The sequence below is a fragment of the Octopus bimaculoides genome, chromosome 5 (genome assembly GCF_001194135.2).
Source record: "Octopus bimaculoides isolate UCB-OBI-ISO-001 chromosome 5, ASM119413v2, whole genome shotgun sequence".
NCBI classification, from domain to species: Eukaryota; Metazoa; Mollusca; class Cephalopoda; order Octopoda; family Octopodidae; genus Octopus; species Octopus bimaculoides.
In genome coordinates this window covers 126,395,440-126,419,013 of record NC_068985.1, presented here as the reverse complement: position 1 = coordinate 126,419,013, position 23,574 = coordinate 126,395,440, and the positions used below count along the sequence as shown (strand labels likewise).

The 23,574-nt window shown below is 36.3% G+C and overlaps 1 protein-coding gene across 2 annotated transcripts in view; it reads right to left on the bottom strand.

The window, feature by feature from the left end:
- The window catches only part of LOC106875604 (vesicle transport protein GOT1B), a 46,551-nt gene that overhangs the window by 10,889 nt on the left and 12,088 nt on the right, over positions 1-23,574 (bottom strand). For both annotated transcript variants that reach the window (XM_014923821.2, XM_014923820.2), the window contains exons 3-6: positions 23,312-23,490; positions 21,834-21,915; positions 18,668-18,700; positions 1,104-1,141 (exon numbers count right to left, since the gene is read on the bottom strand). In XM_014923821.2, coding sequence (XP_014779307.1) covers positions 1,130-1,141; positions 18,668-18,700; positions 21,834-21,915; positions 23,312-23,490 — 306 coding nt within the window. In that variant the 3' untranslated portion in view covers positions 1,104-1,129. The remainder of the gene's footprint in view (positions 1-1,103; positions 1,142-18,667; positions 18,701-21,833; positions 21,916-23,311; positions 23,491-23,574) is intronic.

The window sequence follows — 23,574 nt, the reverse complement described above, 5'->3', positions numbered from 1 at the left end:
AGCCAGTCCAGCAGCACTGGCAACGACCTCGCTTGAATGATTTTCTAACGTGCCACCAGCACAAGTGCTAGAAGGCAACGCTGGTAATAATTACACTCAAATGGTGCTATTTACAGGCCACTAGCACAGAAGCCAGACAGCTGCTCTGGCAATGAACATGCTCGGACAGTGCTGTTAGTGCTCCACTGGCACAGGTGCCAGTCATCGAGTATGGTTCAATTTACGATTTCACTTGCCCCAAAAAGTCTTCGCAAGCAGAGTTTAGTGTCCAATGAAGGAGAGGTTGGCATGGGTGCCAGTCGTCAGATTCGGTTCGATTTCGATTTCAGATTTCAAATTCTAAATTCACTTGTCTTAACAGGACTTCGATATATATATATATATATACACACATATATACTCTCTTTTTCTCTTTTACTTGTTTCAGTCATTTGACTGCGGCCATGCTGGAGCACCGCCTTTAGTTGAGCAAATCGACCCCGGGACTTATTCATTGTAAGCCTAGTACTTATTCTATCAGTCTCTTTTGCCGAACCGCTAAATTACGGGGGACATTAAACACACCAGCATTGGCTGTCAAGCAATGCTAGGGGGATAGATACAGACACACAAACATACACACACACACATATATACAACAGGCTTCTTTCAGTTTCTGTCTACCAAATCCACTCACAAGGCTTTGGTTGGCCTGAGACTATAGTAGAAGACATTTGTCCAAGATACCACGCAGTGGGACTGAACCTGGGATTTTTTTCAATTTCTGTCTAACAAATCCACTTATAATGCATTGGTCATTCACAGTCTGTAGCAGAGACATTTGTTCAAAGTGCCACACAATAGAACTGAACATGAGACCACATGGTTGGTTAAGAAGTAAGCTTCTTAACAACACATCCTCACCTACACCTATATACCACAATGTTTCTCCATTCTAATGTAACAGAACAACCCAAACTGGTGTACTTTTTTTGCATATGTATTTATTACATTAGACAAAGACAAATCTACATAAACAGTAACAGTCACAGTAAACAGTACACAAAAATATGTAGAGATAGATAAATAATGAAGAATTTTTATGAAAGATGGTAGTTACTCACTTGGAACAAACTAAAGATAAATGACATCAGACTTTATTCTGAAATGAAAATGGAAGGAGGGGAAATAAAGGAAAAATTGTATTTTTAAAAACATGAAAAAATAAAGCAAGAAACACAAGCAAACCTTAAATTTCTGTTGTAGAGAAAACCCATTGGCTTTAGAAGTGGGTTTGACTATTGACCATATGGTCTCCAGTTCTAACCCAACTTTTGCTAATGCTTGCTTAATTTAATCAGACTGGCAAATGGTTTCAACACTTACATATTTTAGGCCAACCCAGGAGTCTACACATAGCCATTCAAACTGGTTGCTAGAAATCACAGCCAAATTCCCTCAAAATACACCTGTTCAATCAGGGCTGAACTGGGACTAAATAATATCAATATCTACTTTTTAATGACTGAATGTTTAGCAATAAGAAAAGAAAGAAAGAAACAATTCTAAGTGAAAAAAAAAAAAAAAAAATCCTTATATTATGTATGTCCAAATTTGCAGAAACCATCTCATTCATGGGAAATGAAAAAAACAAAAATATGTAAAATAAAATAAAATAAATTAAATCCCTGTAAAGATCAACCTCAGGACTTGAACCACAAAACAAAGTCAACAAAAATGCTGGACTATTGGAAAAGAAAACTCTCTCAGTATATAGAGGAGCTACTTTAGGTTTAACATTTTCTCAAGTATCTACGAAGTGTTGTTTTTTGTGTTTAATTAAAAGTAGCTGATTGCGATCACTAATTCGACAATCCTCCTCAATAAATCTGGATTAAGTTTATATGGATGCTGTTTGCGATTTGTCTGATTATGGCATTACTTCTACACATAACATGGAATACTTCTTGATGGATAAATGTTCTTACATTTCATGTAGTTGATTACCTCAGACTTGACTGTTATCACATCATAGGTTTATGATAGTGGAGTGAGAAAAATAATTGAGTTTATACACACACACACAAACACATATATATGTGTGGTGTACATAAGTATAATAGTTAAAACACAAGCGGAGTATATAATACATTCCACCAATAACGTTTAGTATTCTATCAAACTGACTGTCTACAATTTCATGTTTGAGTATATATATATATATATATATGTGTGTGTGTGTGTGTGTATGCAAACTCATATTCATAAATGAATACATATCTATATATATATATATACATGTTTATGTACTTCTCAGCACACTGGGAATCACAAATTGGTAATTAAGATTTGCTTCTGTTACTGTTTTAGTACTATGAATTGCATCCCATAGGTTAATTGCAATATTTTCTCTTTTTGCTTGTCTGTTTTTGTTAACTGCCCTAATTTTCTTTCAATTAATCAATATTGCTATGTTATTAGTGGTACTCTTGTCTGATAAAAAACATACCTTCCATTTAACAATGAAAACAACCTGTGACCCTTTAAAAGACTACCTTTATTTTAACTCTTTAACATTTAAGCTGGCCAATTCTTGCCCAAATATTCTGTTTAATTTTCAAACCAGCCAGACCTGGCCTCTCACACCTACCCTACAATGTCATTTTGGAGATAAACAATTACATCAGTGAAATCTCACATCTTCAAGATAATGTATAATTGATTTAAAACAGTATGAATAAATATATATTATATTTGAGAGAGTTATCTGAATGCTCAAGGGTTAATACTATAAAACAGAAGGATTGCTTTACATTTTTCAATGCAATGTAAAAGGAATGTTCTCTTTTGTATTTCTTTGATGAATTGTTATTTTACAGTTGTATGACCCTACTACTACTAACCAGTACTACTAACTACTACTACTAACCACTCATGTAAACTGTAAAAAGTAGAACACTAGTGTGAGTAACTCAGAGTCACAATTCAATGTGCTATGCCACATATTGATACCTTTTCTACTATTACAAACCACTCAACAGGAAATTAAGATTAGAATCAGTTTTGTAAGTGTCCAGTGGACACAACACATTGGTAGCAGTATTACAAATGTTTACACTTCTAATCTTAACGAATGCCTCTTTGTCATAGTAAGAACACTTAAACCTGTGATTAAAGCTATGCCTGAGAGACATTGTTGTCTTTTCTGTATTATTTTCCATTATTTTTATTTCTCTGTTGGTTGCAGTCTCAGTAGGTTCAATCATTCTTGATTGGTCTAGTCATTTATGGGTGACTTGTTGGCACTCCGTCGCTTACAACGTCGAGGGTTCCAGTTGATTCGATCAACGGAACAGCCTGCTCGTGAGATTAATATGCAAGTGGCTGAGCACTCCACAGACACGTGTGCCCTTAACGTAGTTCTCGGGGAGATTCAGCGTGACATAGTGTGACAAGGCTGACCCTTTCAATTACAGGCCCAACAGAAACAGGAAGATAGAGTGAGAGAAAGTTGTGGTGAAAGAGTACAGTAGGGTTCGCCACCATCCCCTGCTGGAGCCTCGTGGATCTTTAGGTGTTTTCGCTCAATAGACACTCACAACACCCGGTCTGGGAATCGAAACCATGATCCTATGACCATGAGTCCGCTGCCCTAACCACTGGGCCATTGCACCTCCACTTATAGGTGACTATGAAGAGATGAAATGGAAGAGACAAAGAAAGGAGCCAAATAGCAGCCAGACACCATTAAACCAACGACCATTTGGAACAGGATGGCTCCTACTAGTCAGTCGTAATATGCTGTAGAAGTCCATTGTGGAAAAAAAACAACCATCTCTGGGTTATGTTCCTTATATCTAAGCCGAGCTCCTGGAGTAAATATTTTACTATCACAAGCCAAGTAAAATCACAGTCATGGCAGATACTGGTGTCACACAAATGGCACCTGTGCCAGTGGAATGTAAACGCATCCATTACACTCTCAGAGTGGTTGGTGTTAGGAAGGGGCATCCAGCCATAGAAACCATGCTAAATCAGACTGGAGTCTGGTGCAGCCTTCCAGCTTGCGAGTCCTGGTCAAACTGTCCAATCCATGCCAGCATGGATAACAAATGTTAAATGATGATGATGCTGAATATGTAAGGAAAAACCAGAGAAACTCATACTTGATTATGGATCACACACCTTGCCACTATGGGGTAGACAACTTTCCTGTCAAATGGCCACTGACCTCTCAGCTTACATTTAGAAATTTACTGGTCTGACAGTTGATGAGGCCTGCTTTGAAATACTATGCATGAGCATCAGGTTGTTCTGTCTCCTGTGTTCATGGCATTTCTCTGGCTCTTCTGAGAAAGGAGGAAAACTAATTTACTGATGCAACAAATGTAGTAGAAAGAGTGGTCAGTTTCATCTGCTCAGGTACCACTCTAACTAGTGTACAGGCAAGAAATGTGAAAGACAGTCCTGTGAACTCATATCAGAGCTGTATGTGATGAATATGGCTGTGCATTCCATACAATCACTGGAAGGCTACAGCATCATAGGCAAAGGTTTGAGTGATTACAAATTTGTGCAGGATTGCTTCATATGTGAGAGAGTTGGCTTGAAATGCACGAGATGGTTGAGGTTCACAGCTGCCCTATAAGAGCACAACAAGCATAATCCAATGCAGAGGACAAGGTACTGCTGGTACTTGGAATTATAGATAAAGCTTTTAAGAAAAATCCATGCTATAGAGCTAAGCTTTGTATACTTAACATACTGTCTAGGAAAAGTAATAGAGTTGTTCTACTCTGTCTTCCACATACCTCTAAGAGAAAACATTTGGCACTAATTCTAGATGAATTCTTCATCTCAGATTTTTTAAAACATGGAAATCCTGGCCTTAACTGAAAATGGTTGTTTTTCCTCTGTGTTATGTAGTTGAAGGTTTCTTGGTCTGTATGATATGATGTCTGGTCCCAATGTACAATGTGCCTTCTTTTCTAACTTGTTGATGATCAGTTCTGTTGCTCAATGTGCTGCATTGTATCATATTCAGTTGCTTCCTAGCCATGTTTCTATGCACCTGACCAAAGATGGATTAAGTACTTGTGCATGTGTGTGTGTGTGTGTGTGTGTATTATATTTGCTGTATTCCTTATATATTTACCATGTATTTGACATTCTGTTGTATTATATTAATTGTTATATTTATAGAAATGGTAGTTATTGGATCTCAGTTGGTTTCAAAGATCACAATTCAACTGTATTACTCATTGAATTAGTTTGTAAGTGACTGAGCATTTCACTGTCACGCGTACTTGTAATGTAAGTCTCAAACAGAAGCAGTAGGACAGAGTTTCTTTTCAATTATAGGTAGAATCCCACCAATGAGCTCCTACATAGTTTCTGCCGACCCATTTACATCACAAAGTACATGTTGACCCAATGCTCTTGAAAATGACTTTTGCCTGAGATATCATGTACTGAGATTGAATCCAGTATCTCATGGTTGTGAAGTTAACTTCTTAACTAATCGGCCATTTAATATTTAATTGTGTTATTTACATTCAAAATCTGATTATGATAAAATACCAGTGATGTACAGGGATGAAGGGGATATTCAATTGATTCCAAACACACTTTCCTTCATATCTATTCTATGAAGGAAAACAAAGTACACACCAACAGTAGGCTGCAAGAGAGTAACAGCAACCACAAATTTACTTATATTCTCTATGCTCTGTTTTATCATTTTTCCAGGAACACTGAAATATATGTAAGCAGCATACAAAGGATTAATAAATATATACGTACTTATACCAGTAATATATCAGTGTCAATTCTGTTTTCAGTAGGTCATTGACAGCTAACAAAATGCTAAACCAACAACCTACAGACCTAAATAGTCTAAATATATTACAAGGCATATATATAGGGCATAGAACTCCATTCTGGACACACTGGCCTGCTTCGGTCCTCTTTGGAGGTCAGGATTACATAGTATAGTTAGAACTGTTATTCGTTCTTTGGCTGCAATAAATGACAATTAGAGCTTGGACAAAATTATTAAACTGGTCTGGGGAAGAAGCATAATGAATATAGAATATGGGAAATAAGAAATGGTGTATGCAACAGTTAATAGAAAGGAGACATTGAATGAATATACATACAAAATATACAGTTAGGAAGATTGGAAAAGATGTGTATTTGTTGAGATTCACAAAATTTTCAGGATATGTTGAATAACATGAGATAAGAATGCAGCTATGAATACCTAATTTTAATCTTTTATAGTTATATTAGTTGCTGCTGCTTCAGAACTGCCTGAAGCAGACATTTCTTCAAGAGTAGACTAGTAGCATTTGCAGTAAATGATCAAATGTTTAGAGCAGCAATTTTCAATCTTTATCAAGACAAGGCACACTGAATAAACTACTCAAATTGTTATGACAGGTCACCATTAGCTTTTTAAATGTTTTCTTATATAAATAAAACAAGTACCAAAGTTGTTTTTGAAACAGATATGGGTACATGCATTGCACTTTGCTGTGAAGAAAAAGATAAATACTCCATTGCAGTGCATTAAAAAAGTATCCTGGTATTTTTCAATTTGCTTCAAAAACTTAAGGCATACTTGTGGGCACTGTTGAATGCATTGCTGCATTTAGTTCACTACTGTAAGTAGTGGCCTCATTGTAAAATTGACATATTTGTCATGAGTTTGCAAAGCATGATTTCAGCTACCCACTTCTTTCAGGTATAGCTTGGGAAGGCATAGTCTTTGCTAAACTAGCTTAACCAAGAAGCCCTGCATGAAGTCAAAAATCTTCAGTGGTAGAAGCCCTGTGAGCCAATAGGTCATGGAATAGTCCACAATTACAAAAATCAACAACGTTAATTAATAACTACAATAATCACTACATTACATTAATCTGTGGGGTAAACAGTATTCTATATTCAGGAGATTTCCATAATATTGTATTTTTTTCTAACAGAGAGACAGTATATGTTCATAGAATCAATCTCAATATTTCTGTTGCTAAGTTTCATGACAACTAGAATAATGTTATTCAAAAGGGCGCAGCTCAGGGACCAGAGAATCTCCCCAGATCGAGCCTCTACTTGTCTGCATTGAGAAGTTACAGCTCTGGTGCCATGGACACATGATCTGAATATCACAGGAAAGAACCTCAGGATAAATTCTCCAAGCCAACTGGCAGGAGACCTAAGGGGTAGACCAAGAACAAGATGGTTGGGAATCCAACCAGAAAGTCTTATGATAGTTGCTTCTGATAGGACCCTATGGAAGAGGCACCTGAGGGCCCAACCCAGCCATGATCCTACTAGGAATAGTAGGCAAAGAAGATGGATGGATGGAATGTTTCATGATGAAAGGGGTAAAAAAATAGACAATAGGCACAGGCATGGCTGTGAGGAAAGAAGCTTGCTTCTCAAGCACATGGTTCCAGGTTCAGTCCCACTGTGTGGAACCTTGGACAAGTGTCTTATACTATAACCTTGGGCTGACCAAAACCTTGTGAGTGGATTTGGTAGATGGAAACTGAAAGAAGCTCATCATATATATATATATATATATATATATATATATATATATATATATATATATATATATATATATATATATATATGTGTGTGTGTGTGTGTGTGTGTGTGTTTGTGTCTGTGTTTGTTCCCTCCATTGCTGCTTGACAACTGGTGTTGGTGTGTTTACACCCCCCATAACTTAGCAGTTCAGCAAAAGAGACCGATAGAATAAGTACTGGATTTAAGAAATAAGTCCTGGTGTCAATTTGTTCAACTAAAACCCTTCAGAATGGTGCTCCAGCATGGCTGCAGTCAAATGACTGAAATAAGTAAAAGAATAAAAAAAATAAACACTGACTCCTGTAAGATTTACATAGGACTGAGAAAGCAACAGCTAAAAAAAGTGTAGTGCAATTTAGTTACTTCCTCCTATGTTCAAATTTTACATCTGTGCCACAGAACAATGATTCGGAACATTTGGTTTTAAGAAAAGCCAATAGGTATGTGCATCAACTATGCCAAATTTTAGTCTGTTCTGGAATACTACTATGTAGAGTTTAGCTGTGTAAGGAAAAGTAAGTAGTAAGGGAATTTCATGAATAATTAGTTTGAATGAGTAAAAATGGTTATAGTTGCTGCAAGGAGACAAGCTTAGTAGGCTTGATATAAAAGTTTCTCAGAAGAAATCAAACTGATTATCTTTTATCAAACACATAAATGCTTATAACACACTAATAACAGTGACTGTGAAAATGGTAGAGACAAAACAATGCAGTTTGCTCAGGTGTCACAGAGTGAAGTAGTTACTTATTTTCATATCACATTTTAGTTTGCATGACAGTAAGACTGAGAAGGGACTGTCTAACTCATGAGGCATATCATCATCATCATCATCATCGTTTAACGTCCGCTTTCCATGCTAGAATGGGTTGGACGATTTGACTGAGGACTGGTGAACCAGATGGCTACACCAGGCTCCAATCTGATTTGGCAGAGTTTCTACAGCTGGATGCCCTTCCTAACGCCAACCACTCGGAGAGTGTAGTGGGTGCTTTTATGTGTCACCAGCACAAAGCATAAATAGCACAAAGTATTTTTGACTGGAAGCATTCATTTATTAGTTATCTTCTCCTAAGCCTCCTGCTCACCATCATTGTTTTACATTGGCTTCCCCTACAGCATAGGTTAGACAGGTAGTCAGTTGGAGCCAGCACATTTAGGGGTACTGCTCAAAAATGTCCTTCGTTTTTGGTTCAGTTTCTATGACTGGATGCTCTTTCTAACATCAACCACTTCAGAGTCTTCTGGGTACATTTGTCATAATACCAGTACAAAAGGGGTAATCAAGTTCCTAACAAGACCACATTCTCTCTCATATACATGTGTGTGTGTGTGTGTGTGTGTGTGTGTGTGTGTATTTACCTTTACCTTTTTATAAATATGCACACACAAGACAAATTTCCACATAGTTTCTATCTGAAATATGGTAGAAGACATTTGCCCAAAGTACCACATCATAAGATTGAACTCAGGCCCATGTAGTTGTAAAGCAAGCTTCTTATCCATATAACCATTGCTGCATCTAGTACAGTACTGCAACAGTGTTTAGTTTTTGCCTTCTTTGTTTTAGGAATCAATTTTTGTCTTCCTTTCACCCACTACATCACAGAAATGTTGAAGTCAGTTAATAATAGACTGTACACCCTTCTTACAAAAATCCCTTGTAAAAAAAAAAGAACTAAAATATTAGGAAAATATTTTGATTTTAGAAATCAGTGTTTAATTCTCGCTTTAACAAATCTCTTAGATTTAGTGACTAATTTTGTAAATGTGGAATATTTCACAACCCAATGTTTCATAGTGCGACCACTGATGCCATATATTTTGGATTAAGTTAATTCTACAAAGATTATCCCAGTGAGAAACGAATAAGGTCAATGTTGTAAACAAATCAAAAACATCACCTAGTTCAGGAAAAGAATTCACAACTTTGGTTATGAGAAAAGCTCTCAAACCACTCTTCCACATGGCTCCACACAAGCACTTATCTATGGGCAGAGTTGGAAGAACAATGAATACAATACCTTGTGGTGTTTGTTCTGCAGCAATGGCTTTATGGAGAGGATATTTGTTTCATAGCGACAAAGTTTCAGGTTTTATCCTTTTGTGCGACTTCTTCAGCTAGAGTCTATTACCATAGTTTTGGATTGATTAATACCTTGGGAGCGGAATTTCAAGGACGGAAACAGTGTGCGGAGCTTGTTACACATGTGCACATATATATATATATATATATATATATATACACATGTGTAAAACTAATAAACTAGTGCATCCGAACAAAAAGTACTGTGATATTTATTCTGCCCTAGTTGAACAGACAATCCCGTCTAACTGTTGTTCACAAGAAAGAAAGTGCTAAATATCCATACATGCATATAATATATATATAGATATAGATATATACACACACACACACATATACATAGATAGATAGACTGATACACATACACAAGTACAACACCAATTTTCCAGATACTGATAGTCCAAAAACTTTTATAACTGCACTAATTTGCACTAATGTACAGGTACCTGCATTTCATTTTATTATTTTAAGTAAATTCAATATTTGAAACATTTAGAGTGTGTTGACTAAAACAAGCAGCTCTGGTTCAGAAAGATCAGTAATCTGGAAAGGTTTCGGAACCAAAAGTTCCAGAAAATTGATGTTGTACCTATATATATCTACAGAAATAATGACTTCAACATGTGACACCTATTATCTTGATTAAATATAAAGTGATTTTGGCAACAGATGCACAAACCTGCGGTGGAGGTCAGAATGAAGACCACTGATTCTTTGGCTGTTACTCAAGTACCCTGTTGACTCTTTGAGCTGAGACACTTGCCAGCAATGGCAACATTTAAAGGTAATTGGGTGTATATTTATATATTATTTCAGGTATTAAATGATAACGACAAGCATATTTTATTCAATCAATCCCTTTATATACAGTTTGTTGCAAGTAATCAACTATAACATTGAACATTGATCACCCGTGGATTTTCCAGGGGTAACTAACAGTAAACAAATACAAGCAAGTTCACCACCAGGCTTGTCATTAGTCTGATGTAATAGGCCAGTGTACCCATTGCAATATCAGGCCCTCTTAGGCTGGTGGTATTGAGATAAAGGGGTTTGGTTGACACAGTACAAAAACCATATGCTGAACACTGTTTGATTCAAAGTTCTGTTTATTAAATACGTCCATCGTTGGTGTTAAGAAAAACATTTTCAGTGTATATTTTATGCATTTTACATTTTTTGCTTTTCCTTTTTTTTTTTAATGAAAAATAAAAACACAAGATTTAAAAAGTCAATCTTTTTCTCTTGTCCTTCAATTATATATGAATATTTCTTTTTTCATTTATTTTTCTTTAAAAAAGAGAAACTTAAAAAAAAAATAAACCCACAAACATCCTTCACACACACACGCACACAAGAGGAAGCCATATCTTTCTCAAATCATCCTATTGTCTTAAAAAAACAAAACAAACGATGATGTAATGTATTAGACACACAATGTTTGAATTAAAGGTAAAGTGGTTATGGCTGGAATACCTTTAATCAGACCTTTGGACATTTAGGGGCGGTGCAGCACACACAGGGTGAGTTAATTCAGCATCCAAGTTTTCTGTTGATGAATGAAGTGGTTTATAGCAAATTTTCCTTTCCTTAAATTTTTTTCTTGTACAATTTCTTTAACAATATCCATACTATAGATGCACATTGGCATCTCTTATCTATAGCTATGAAATCCCAGAGGCGCATATATGCATCGCTCACAGGCAGCTGTAATATCCCAAAGATGCTTATATGTGCTCTACTTGCTATGTTGTCAAATCTGAGAGAAAAGAACCTCATATGCATCTTTTAACTGTCCAAATGGGGTTTCATAGCTATAGATAAAAATATGCTTGTATGCCTCTGTTGTTTGGATAGTGTAAATTAAAAACCTCGAATTATATTGTGGGGAGGGTATGGTTGGAGATTTTATTAGAGGCCAATCTAAAAACTTGAGGGCCATCTCTAAAGACCTCACCATATTAGCAACCAACACTGGAGACTTGACCTTCAAGTAGCTATTTAAGATGATTTACTGGATCGAGTTTTCTCCATCTTCCTTAACCAGGTTCAAACTCAGGTGAAGGACATGGTACAGAAGCAGACCAGCCACTGGCAGGTTTGAAACATAGCACCACAAATTAATGAAACTGCTTTTAAGTTTCCATTTCTCTCCACCTCTCAAAGTACTTGTATTTACAGTCAACTGGACTCAGGGATCACATTCAGAGTTAACATGGTGAACACAATGTTGATGCAGTACCAGTGATACAACACCTTTTCTGGACAACTGACCTTTTCTGTGGCCAATAGGTCAATGTCTAGGTCAGTTGTGATTCTCTGTCATCACTCGCATTCTCGGTCTCTTTATATATTTATTTGACTTTGCTTCAGTTTAATCCCATAAATCCAATTTTCTGAAGAGTATACCAGCTAGTGGGCTGTGGTCATGCTGGGGCATCACTTTAGGATTTCTTAAATTACTTATTCTTTTAACTTACAATCTTTCTTCTCTCTTCACACACACACACACACACACAGAATTTACATGTCATCACAGAAGTCAGCCGAAGAGCAAAAGAACAATAACAATAACCCACAAAAAATACTAAAAATCTGAAGAAAAAAAAATACCTGACAATTCCACAGAAGAAATGAGTAATACAGGAGAGAGAGAGAAAGAGAGAGAGAGAGAGGACAGTGTAGTAGATGTATAGTAAGGGGATGTATGAAGGGAAAGACAGTGTATGGTGGAGGAGGAGGAGGAAGGGACAAAGACAGAAAGAAAGATGTAAAGTGGAAGGGAGAGAATAGGGAGGAAGAGGAGGAGGTGAAAAAGAAAGGAAAACTGAAGATTAAAGGGGGAGAGCAAGGAAGGAGTAGAAGAAAGAGAAAGGAGGGAAATAGGAGGTGGCTAGAGAAAAAAAAAGAAAAAGATAGTTTAGTGTTGAGGATGTATTAAAACCACCCTGATTAAACTTAATAGAGGTGCAATGGCATCACTAAAACTGTTAACCAGAGTTTCACACTCCCATTCGTCAGACAGTTCTGGTTTACTCTACTTCTGGTATTTGAGTACTATTCTTTCCACCTTGTTTCACATTTATGTGCTTACTTTGATATATATATATATATACATATATGGGGGGTGGGGCTTGTAAGGTGGAAAGCCGGCAGAATCATTAGCACATGAAACAAAATGCTTAATGATATTTTGTTTGTCTTTACATTCCAAGTTGAAGTACCATCAGGGTTGACTTTGCCTTTCATTCTTTTGGGGTTGAAGTACCAGTCAAGCACTGGGGGTTGAAGTAAATGACTAGCCCCCTCCTCCCCATATTTCAGGCCCTGTGCCTATAGTAGAAACGATGATATTTGGGACTTGTGGAAACATATGTACCAGTACTGGGCACACCTCCTAAAGGACAGTAGGCATTGTACAAACATTGTCTATTATAAATAATGAATGTGTAAGCTCAATATAAGCAGGCTTTTCATTCAGCACCAACAGGAGGAACAAACCTCCTGTCTTTCGTTCTCTCTCCTTCTCTCATACACACATGCTCTGTAATTTGGGTTCTGAGCATCATTGTTCCATGTAAATGATTAGGATGTTATAAACTGTTTTGTCAAAGGTTTTCTCTTTAGACTGGAGACAAGTTAATTAATAAAATAATAATAAATAAATAAATAGAATAGAGTATTCTGCACAAGAAATTATAACTGAGGTTGGTAGACTGGCAGAATTATTTGTCAGATGAAATGACTTGCAGCATTTACTGCATCTATTGACTTTCTGGGTTCAAATTCCCCTGATGTCAGTATGCCTTTCACTATTCTGGTGTGGGTGGAGGTGTCAATAAAAACAAAGTACCAGTAAAGTATTGGAGTTGATGGTATCCACTAACTCACTCACCCCTCAAAATTTCACGTCTAGTACCTACATTAGAAACAATTATTATTAAGGTGACAAGCAAGAAAAATCGTTTGCATGCTGGACAAAATGCTTAATGACATTTCATCTATCTTTATCTTCTGTGTTCGAATGATGCCAAGGTCAACTTTCGCATCTCATCCTTTTGGGTGCCAAAGAAATAAGTACTAGTTGGACACTAGAATCAATGTAATCGACTTAACTCCCTCCCTCAAAATTTCAGGCCTTGTGACCATAGCAGAAGGAATTATTAGTATTAATATTTAGAGCTGTGAAGTACTTGTGGCATTCAGTCCTGTCCCGCCTCATTGTGAATTCAAATCTCACTGATGAGAGCTTTGCCTTTTATTGTTCTGCTATTGATGGAATAAGTACCAGCAATATACTTGAGATCTGGCTGGGGTTATGGCTTGTGTTGGTTGGCCACATGCCTCTTGGTCACAGTGGATAAGGAAGTATCTTGCAGAGATGGGAACTGACTGGGACACTGCTTGAAGGGTTGCATGAGACGACCCGAGCAGATGCTAACAAATAGTGGATGCAGTGAAGCACTGCAGAGGCACAGGTTCCTATACCTGATCTGGTCTGACTTGAATATATTTGTCTCAATTATATCAACTCTCTCTCTCTCACGTGTATATTTGTGGTCTTGTACAATGCTTATGTTACTTTGTTTCAAACATTAGCAATCATGTTCTGCCACTAGTTAAACTGATAGAAGCTTAACTGTAACTGGAAAGTTAGTTATTTAGGCATCTATGTAGTTCCAAGTAGACACAGACATCCTCTCAGCTCTCTTACCATGGCCACCAAGGAACAGCGAGGTACGACAAATGGAGGAAAGAAATGGTGGCACCAGCAGCCAGTTAGCAAGAACTTTACTTTCAGCTGAGTAGATTGGTAGAGCAATGTGAAATGATGTGTCTTGCTGAAGGACACACCATGCTGACTGGTTCAGGAATTGAACTTCTGGTCATATGACCATGAACCCAATACCCTGACCACTAGGCCATGTGTCTTTACAAATTGATAGACACTGTCTCAAAATGCATGACCTTATGGTAGAGTTAAAAATCCTTATTTCTATTATTAACAAAAATGGTTGAGTTCAGGATATCTTTTAGTTTTGTTGGTGTAAGTTCAAATTTTGGTGTAAGTTCAAATTTTGTCAATGTTAACTTTGCCTTTAACCTTTAAATAACCGAATGACTAGAATTGAACTGAGATTCATCCAGCTGATCACACTTCTTCTCTTACAATTTGTAGCTTTATATCAGTGCCAGAAAATAACAATTATCATTATAGTTTGCACCATGTACCAAAACATATATGTTACAAATTTGTTATGCTACATACAAGTGACATTCGTTGGAGTTCTGTTGCTTTTGGAAGTCATATTCCCATCAAGTACATTGCAAATTGGCAGAGTTGGAAGAACAATGAATACAATGCCTTGTGGTATTTGTTCTGACTCTTTGAGTTCAAATCCTGCCGAAGTCAACATTTTTTTCCCAGCCATTTAAATTTGATATACAACCACATGATTCTGGGTCTCAGTGCATGATGCCTTGGGCTAGTGTCTTCTACTATAGCTCTGACCTGATCAAAGCCTTTAAGCAGATTTGGTGGGCAGAAACTGAAAGAAGCCTGTCGTATGTGTGTGTGTGTGTGTGTGCATGCATACATGTCAGTATGTTTGTCTCCCACCACTGCTTGACAATTGATGTTGCTTTGTTTACGTCCCCAGTTTGACAACAGAGACTGATAGAATAAGTACCAAGCTAAGTATGGTGGTGGGTGGGTCAATTCATTTGACTAAAACCCTTCAAAGAGGTATCCTAGCATGGCCACAGTCCACTGACTGAAACCCAGAGAAGTAGAATTCTAAGAACATCAGATCAGATGCCATGTGATAGCTTTTCTGGCTCTCTGCTATCTGAGTTCAGATCCCATCATGCCCTACTTGGGTGGTAGATTAAAATCTGTTGCCTGGTGTAACATCATCACATTGTATCTTGGGTGCCTTTAGTGGAATCCACTTTACTGCAAGCAATTGTGCCTAGTCTTTGGCTAGAGGATGCTTTTCTCTCCCACTGTCAGCCTTGGATGTCCCTTGCAAAAGGGTCTTTGGCACTGGCTTCACTCTTAAAAAAATACAGAAATGTAAAAAAATTCTATTGTACAACCTTTGTTTGCTCTCCAACTTGCAAATGTTCAGTGCAAAACAATCTGTTTACTGCACGATAGAGTGATATAAGAGCCAGCAACTTCTTAGCTGACTCAAAAGTCTTGAAGTGGATCATAAATAGAATACTAAACAGTGTCATTTTACTGTTATTCACTGAAGAAATATATTAGCAGAACTATAGACTGTAGACTATAGCAAGTTTGCACTTATTTCAATCAATAGTTACTTGAATTCTTCTCTTTGTTGCCATCTGCTACTTGTTACAAGTGAAGTTGCACCTGCATGGTCAAGTTGCTTCTTGTTTTTACCTTCCAGGACAGACAAACAGTTGAACATTGGCATAAATAATGATAACCATGGATGTAGCACAAGCATTATTGTATTATTTTGCTAGTTGAGTGTCAGAGATGGTGGATAACTCTCACTTATAAAGGTCTTCTTTAAATTACATCAGAAAATAAAGCTAACACTTACTGGTGGCGCCATGGGAAGTGTGCATGACTAGATTGATTAAGAGTTTTAATTTTACATTTGTTTTTACTCTTTTCATATTTTTAGTGGAATGCTTTTAGTTGGAAGCCCTTCTTACTGCAAACCACTCAAACATGAAATAAGAGTTGAGCTTGTGAGACAAGCAGAGTTACATGCCCTTCCAAAGAGCAATGCGGACCAATCTGTAGGCAAAAAACAAACTTGCAGCACAAGGAAGCCACCTAAGATGATAGTCTCAGTTCAAAATTCTCCCTGAAGCTATGCAGGACTAAGGGATTGTTTTCTTTTCCCTTATCTTGGCAATCATATATTAAATACAGGACAAGTATAAATTGCCATTACTGTTGCTGGTTTCTAGTAACCACAATTAGTTCTGTTTGAGTAAGTGTATGACATCAAGTTAGTTAACCAAATTGTCATGTGACAGTGTAAAGTAATGGATTCAATATCAAAACTGCCAGTAAACGCTGCTGCCAACAGAAGTTTTGATCAGTCTTGTTGTCCATACTGAACAGGAGGACAGTTATGAATAACAGTGTGGATAGGTTTCAATAAGGAGTGAAACAAATGTAGGTCTAACATCCAGAGAATTTAGTGGGAAATCTGTGTATGTGTGTGTGTGTGTGTGTGTACAATGAAGAAATAAAGTGTACTTAAGACATAGCAGAATGTAACAAGTGAGGCAAATATAAGATTTTGTCAGGAAATAAAATCCAATAACTTTCTCCAGAGGAAATAAGGAAACACTAGATATCTTTTCTTTTTGTGACATACTAACTTAGTTCTTTCTTTAAACAAATCCTTCAGCCCAATAAAGATCATATAGTGTAGGTAAGGTGGAATAGTGACAGCTTCAAATAAATAAATGAATATATCTATTTCTATAAGATAGTGGAAAGAAAAGCAAGTAGAAGAGTAAATGGGGTGAATAAATGGGGGACAGAGTGAGGGGGCAGTGATGTTGTATATAAGAAAGTTAACACAAAGTACGACACTTTCCTTGGAAAGCAGAAATAAATCAGACATCTTGACTGAAGGAGAGCTGAAAGTGTGTTGATTCTCTGGAGTTAGGGTCAGGGTTATAAAAACTGAGTTGGAGAAGTGCAGTTTTGAAACTACATTTTGTCTCACCATTTAAAGTAGAATTCCACAAGGGTTGGGGGTTATATGGATTGAAAGGGAAAAGTACAAACAGCTACCAATATTTAATAAACTTAAAATGGTCTTTAAAGCTTTAAACTTGTCCAGCATGATGGTGAAGAAAGAAGAGACGCATGGATGCAAACTTCAGTTTGTTTCCTCATGAATGAAGATGGCTTGAGCAAAAAAATTTCATTAACAATTTTGGACCTGGGGTGTGTGTGTGAGAGTGGGTGCTGGTATTTATCAGTTTGGCAGCCATAGAGTTAGAGCACCTTAATATAGCAATAAAAAAAAAGCTTAACTATTAGAAAGAGAATAGATAAAATCTATAGAATCAGCCCATAGCACTTTTTGCTATAAATATTTTTCTTTTGATTTTATATGAGGGAATGAAAGTTCTGTTTGCAGGGAATATAAAACAGATTATGCACACATATATATCTATTACTGTTATTATAATTATTATTGATTCAGGAATATATTAAAAATTCCTGGATAGAAAGGAAATAACTGTTGTCATCTTTCTGTTTAGGAATCTTAATATCTTGTTGAATCAATAATAAATAATTTTGCAAGTTCTTATTTTGAACTTATCAACCCCAAAACAATATATATGTGTGTGTATATATATGTGTGTAGATATGTATGTGTTACTGATGCTTGCACATTTATACATATAGATACATTTATAAATGGGATGGCAAAGAATAGAGAGGAAGAAAAAAAGAGTGAAGAGAGAAGGGATATGAGAAGGAAAGAGGAAGAGAGAAAATTAGTGTTTTCTCTAGAGATTGTTCTTCTGTTGACAAACTTGTAATTTGAAGTAATTTAAACCATTATTATTATCACTACATCTTTGTTTTGATCTTGCACACCTAACTCATCATATTTGTTAATTTATGTAAAGATCTTAGTTTTAACCAATTAATACATCATTTAAAATATAAATAGAATTTGTGTTCTTTACTGGAAACAAAAATACAATAATCGTAACAAAAAAAAACTAATAACAAAAGTAATAATAATAATAAATGATAATAATTATTATTACAGTAATTATTTAAAAGAAATAAAAACAATGTAAATATAAAATAAACAAAGTAAATTTTTACAAAAACAGATGTAAAAATTAAAAAAACAATCACTGAATATAGAATACAAAAAAAAAAACTGAAAAATTCACAATGTTGGGTGATGTGGTGGAGTGAGGGCATAAGACTGGAAAGATGAGGGAATGAAAGTTCTGTTTGCAGGGAATATAAAACAACTATACCATGGAATTGGATTCACCCAGTCGGTTAACAATCTACAATGAGGAAAGAAAGAAAAAGAAAAAATATAATTATTAGAGGGAAAAAATGCAATGTAGCTATGAAAAGGTATTTTTGATTGCAAAGGTAAAATATATCACAATATTCAAAGTTTTAATTCAGAGGATGAAGAAAACAGAATGATGGTTGCTGATGGAGAAATACTGTTAGTCACCAAATAAACATTTAGTTACCCCATTTCTGTTGAAATACACTGCCTTTCATCATCCCTATCATTTAATGTCTACTTTTCCATGGTTGTATGAGTCTGATGGAGTTTGTGGAAGAAAATTTTCTATGGCTGGGTGCCCTTCCTGTTGGCAACCCTCCCCTGTAATATTTCTCTGTGGCTAGACATGATTTCTGAGGAAGACTGGAGACAACATCGCTTGTATGACAGTGATGTATATTTAAAATCATCACATGATATCAGGATAAGGGTGCACACAAACACACACATATGTGTACAATGGGATTCTTTCAGTTTCCATCTACCAAATCCACTCTCACAGTTTGCTTGACCTGGGGCTCTAGTGGAAGACACCTGCCCAAAGTACTACAGCATCTATTTTTCCCTAACAGGTCACCAAATTAAATATAAACTAAGTTCAACATTACTTAACTTTGGTGATCAGATGAGATGAAAACTGGTGATATGGCTGTAAGTATAGAGTTGGTGTAATGAAAATAGAATAGTGAGCAAAGTGCACTAACTTCAAACATTGGGCCTCATGGAGGCAATGACAAGTGACCAAGACCTTTGGCAATATGCTGTGTTTGAGAGGACCCATTAAGCCAAATAAAATTGTAGCTGTGGCCAATGAGGACAGCTGTGGGAGAGGTAGACCCAAGAAGACATGGAATGACGTGGTGAAGTATGATCTTTGAATGTTGGGCCTTACAGAGGCAATGACAAGTGACCAAAACATTTGGTGATATGCTGTGCTTGAGAAAATTTGTCAAGCCAACTTTGTCGCCAATGTCATGTAACTAGCACCCATGCTGGTGGCACATAAAAAAAACACCCATTACACTCTGGAGTGGTTGGCATTAGGAAGGACATCAAGCAATAAAAACAATGCCAAACCAGACTGGAACAGACTGCACACTGATGTTGCACATCCATCGGAGCATACTGGCTTAATTCTCCTCCAGTATACACATGACATCTGTATTCAGGGCCCAGATCTCACTACCATGGAGCATAGCCATTCATAAACAACCATCATACAATCTGCCTTTCACTTTGCCAATAGAGGTAATAGCACTCTAAATTTCTTCCATCCTTGCATCAATATGTTTGCTCAGTGTTATACAATGCAATTGTATATTCATGATGAAATGAATACTACATGAGGAAGGTTATGAAATGGCTGTAAGCATATGAAAGTCATACAGAAAAATAAATCCATCTGCAACTCTCACAGCTGACTTTCTGCTTTATTTATATACACTGAATTTGTCAATCCTCAAAGTAAATTGTATTTTTCTTTGAACTTTTATGGATTAACTTTTTCTGATGCAGACGACCACAAGTTTCTCTGGATTCTTGATGTTACCTCACTTTTAAACACTTCTACACCCCACCTCCCACCCTGCTTTCAGGAATTCTGACTCATTGACTAACATTTCAATAAGTACTGCAGGGTTATGAGTCTGCTGAAGATCCCAAACATGATTGAAAACTCCAGAGATATTTCCTATATGGACCAAAGATAATCAGCTAATTATTCATATTTTTAACATTGCATAGTTGATCTTAATTTTATGTTTGATCCAACTGAAATACTTTGTTCATCCTCTTAACTTACAGGTTGTATTAGTTTATCTACTTGCTGGGTTGATAGAGGAATACCTTTGCTTTTTCACAACAGATTTAATATTTACAGCTTGGTCAGAGAAGGCAAGGCAGTGCCAAAGATCTTTTCTTTGCAGGGTCTTCAAGATCAAGGGAAGAAAAATAACAAAGAAATCTTTACACATGGGTAATTTTCATACTAGAAACCTAGTCTGAATGCTTGTAATAAAGTGGTGGGCTCTGCTAAATGTACTGAAGGGCCAGGTGATGGGGTTACACCAGGATCAAGTCTATCACAGCGAAAAATAAATATTCTGAAAGCATATTCAGCATTTTCAAATAAAATAATCTTTTATGAATGTATGCTGCTGATGTGATTAAGTATAACAGTGGGTCTCTTTGGTTCATCCTACATTGCTTCCAGTGCAACTAGGGAGGTCATGGGACCTGTATGATCCTCTTATTAACTTTCCACTCACCTTCTTAATTTTATCCCAGCTCCCTCGATATCTTGAAGTATATACTTAAGTAACTTTATCAAATCTGCACATCCTTCATACACCTATATCCCTCTCTCCCTGGGCCATCTAGTCATTCTCACTATCCATCACTCTCTCCCTTTTGTCCTCTCTAGTGTTGGTGTCATGAAAAAATGCACCCAGTAAGCTTTGTAAAGTAGTTGGTGTCAGAAGGGCATGTAACCATAGAAACCAAGCCAAAAATAAAACTTACAAGCAAGCTATGGTCCCCTGACCCATCTACAAGAGCAGCTACAACCTGTTCAACCCATGCCAGCATGAAAAACAGATGTAAAACAATGATGGTGATAATGGTGCATTAAATTCTGTTTAAATCAACATTTCTGATCATCTTCAAACACAGAGTAAGCTTAGTTCCAAATCTCATAACAAGAAGGAAAAATCTGACTTGTTGATTTAAGTTAATCTATAGACACTTTTTTTTCATCTAAGGAGATCATTAACAAGTAAAGCTTAGATTAGTTTTGGAATATTTGATTTACTGTAATGTTTGCTTTTCCACATGTTGGGTTTCTCCAGAATGAAACCTGCCCGAATTTTGAAGAAAAGATGGTCAAGTTGTCACCCATAATCACACACAAGACCCAGCCTATAGGTCATCATTTGTTATTCCACAAACTACAGCCAAAATAACTAAAACTCTATCAAATCATACTAGCTGTCTTCAAGAAAGAAAGAACATATTGGATAATATAGTGATTGATACAATATATTTAAAAAAAAAGATGGGATGATCAAGTGTGACCTGAGTGCTAAAACATACATCCATGTATAAAAGATAGAGATACTTACAGAACTAATTCCTGGTAGATTGAGAATAGTGCCAATTACAGGTACACGACGTAGAAAATTTACAGCAACTGGGAAGAAACCACTGTATAAAACAAACAATAAGATGGTATTTTACTGGTTGTTATATCACATACAACATTAAAATGTTAACGTAAAAAGAGAAAAATAGCTCTTAGAATCTATATCTTTAGGATTAGAGCAGTCTGTTGCCAGCATTCAGCACAGTTTGAGGCTACTTTCTTCCTCTCCTCTCACTAGTGTCAAAGACTTTGAAAGAGTATTGGGCTCGGTAGTTCTTTGTTGACTAAGTGATAAAAAAAAAAAAGGGACTCTTTTAAACATATCCTACACTGAACATCAACCCTGATTTGAGGTAGTGTTTGACCACCAGAAACCCAACTCTTCAAAACTGATTTAGCTTCTTCCAATTACTCTATCATTTTCAAATATCTTAATTCTTACTGTTACATCTTCTCTCAAAGATGTTCCTTTAAATATCTTTTAAGATGTTAAGCAAATTCTTGCATTCTATTAAATAGAGTTTTCAAACCAAAAAGTAATCAAATTAAAAAAAAAAAAAATTATAAAATGCATCCAATATCTTATTTCTCGATTGAGAACTAAAATGTTGACGATTTGACACCATTCAGACCAGTGTTAAGCAACTCTCTATGCTTTGCCTCATGTAAGACCCATCTTCTTGGCTCATCTTCAGCTTCTCTATATCAGGAGTTGTTTGGCCATGCAGGCTTTCACTTTCCAAGAGATGTCAGTCTTAATGCTACCTTTGGTATCCTAATCCAATCCATCCTGAGTGTGGCTCAGCCATCTGAGCTATAGATGTTTTGTTTCAAGGATCACACTACAGCAACAAGTTTCACAGCATGACTCCTTATCTCACATTTTGTTGAACCAGAAGATGTGGCAGGTCTTTTTCATGTATCGTCTGTGGAAAGTATTGATCATATTTAAGCCTCCTTTTACTACTTAACAACTTTCTTGGTCATGCATTAAGACAGATTTGACATTGCTGTTACAGAGCTCAGTCTAATACGAAGACTGTATTGCCGAGCTTTCTACGATGGGGTGCTGAAAAGTTCCTGGCTTTAAGAGTATCATGAAAAGCCTTGTTGGAGGCCCAACCTTCTGAGTTCTTTTACAAGGCTTAAAAAAACTGAAGAACCGCTACAATATGTGTGAATCTAAGAGTGGAATATGGTGAATAAAAATCATAATTAGCTGATCCTCCTGTATTTTCTTTTACTCAAAGCAACACCTCGTAGATGTACCGAAGCCTTGTGAATGAAAGACCCTAAATATGTAAATTAAATATCAATAAAGGGACTTAACTCTAGCATAATACTATATATGCAAGGGAGGCAAGTACAAGTGAATTGCACTGAAAATTTGTTCTCGGTGAAAAATAATGCTTATAACTAGAACATAGGGACTTAGGTGTAAAAAAATAATGAACTTACCTAAATAATAAGAAGAATCCATACATTTCTAAGCACATACCGATGACTGGCCAACCGATAAGTACAATAAGTATACCAGTTACAAAGAAACCAGTTGCCTTCACCTTATGCCGTTGAAAGAAGAACCGAAAAGTCCTCTCCAGCCCAATGACACACCCCAAGCCACTTATAAATAGTATCTAGAAAAGAAAGAAAGTTTATTGATAAATCATCAATCATTAAGTACATTGTCTAAGAAATATATATATATATATATATATATA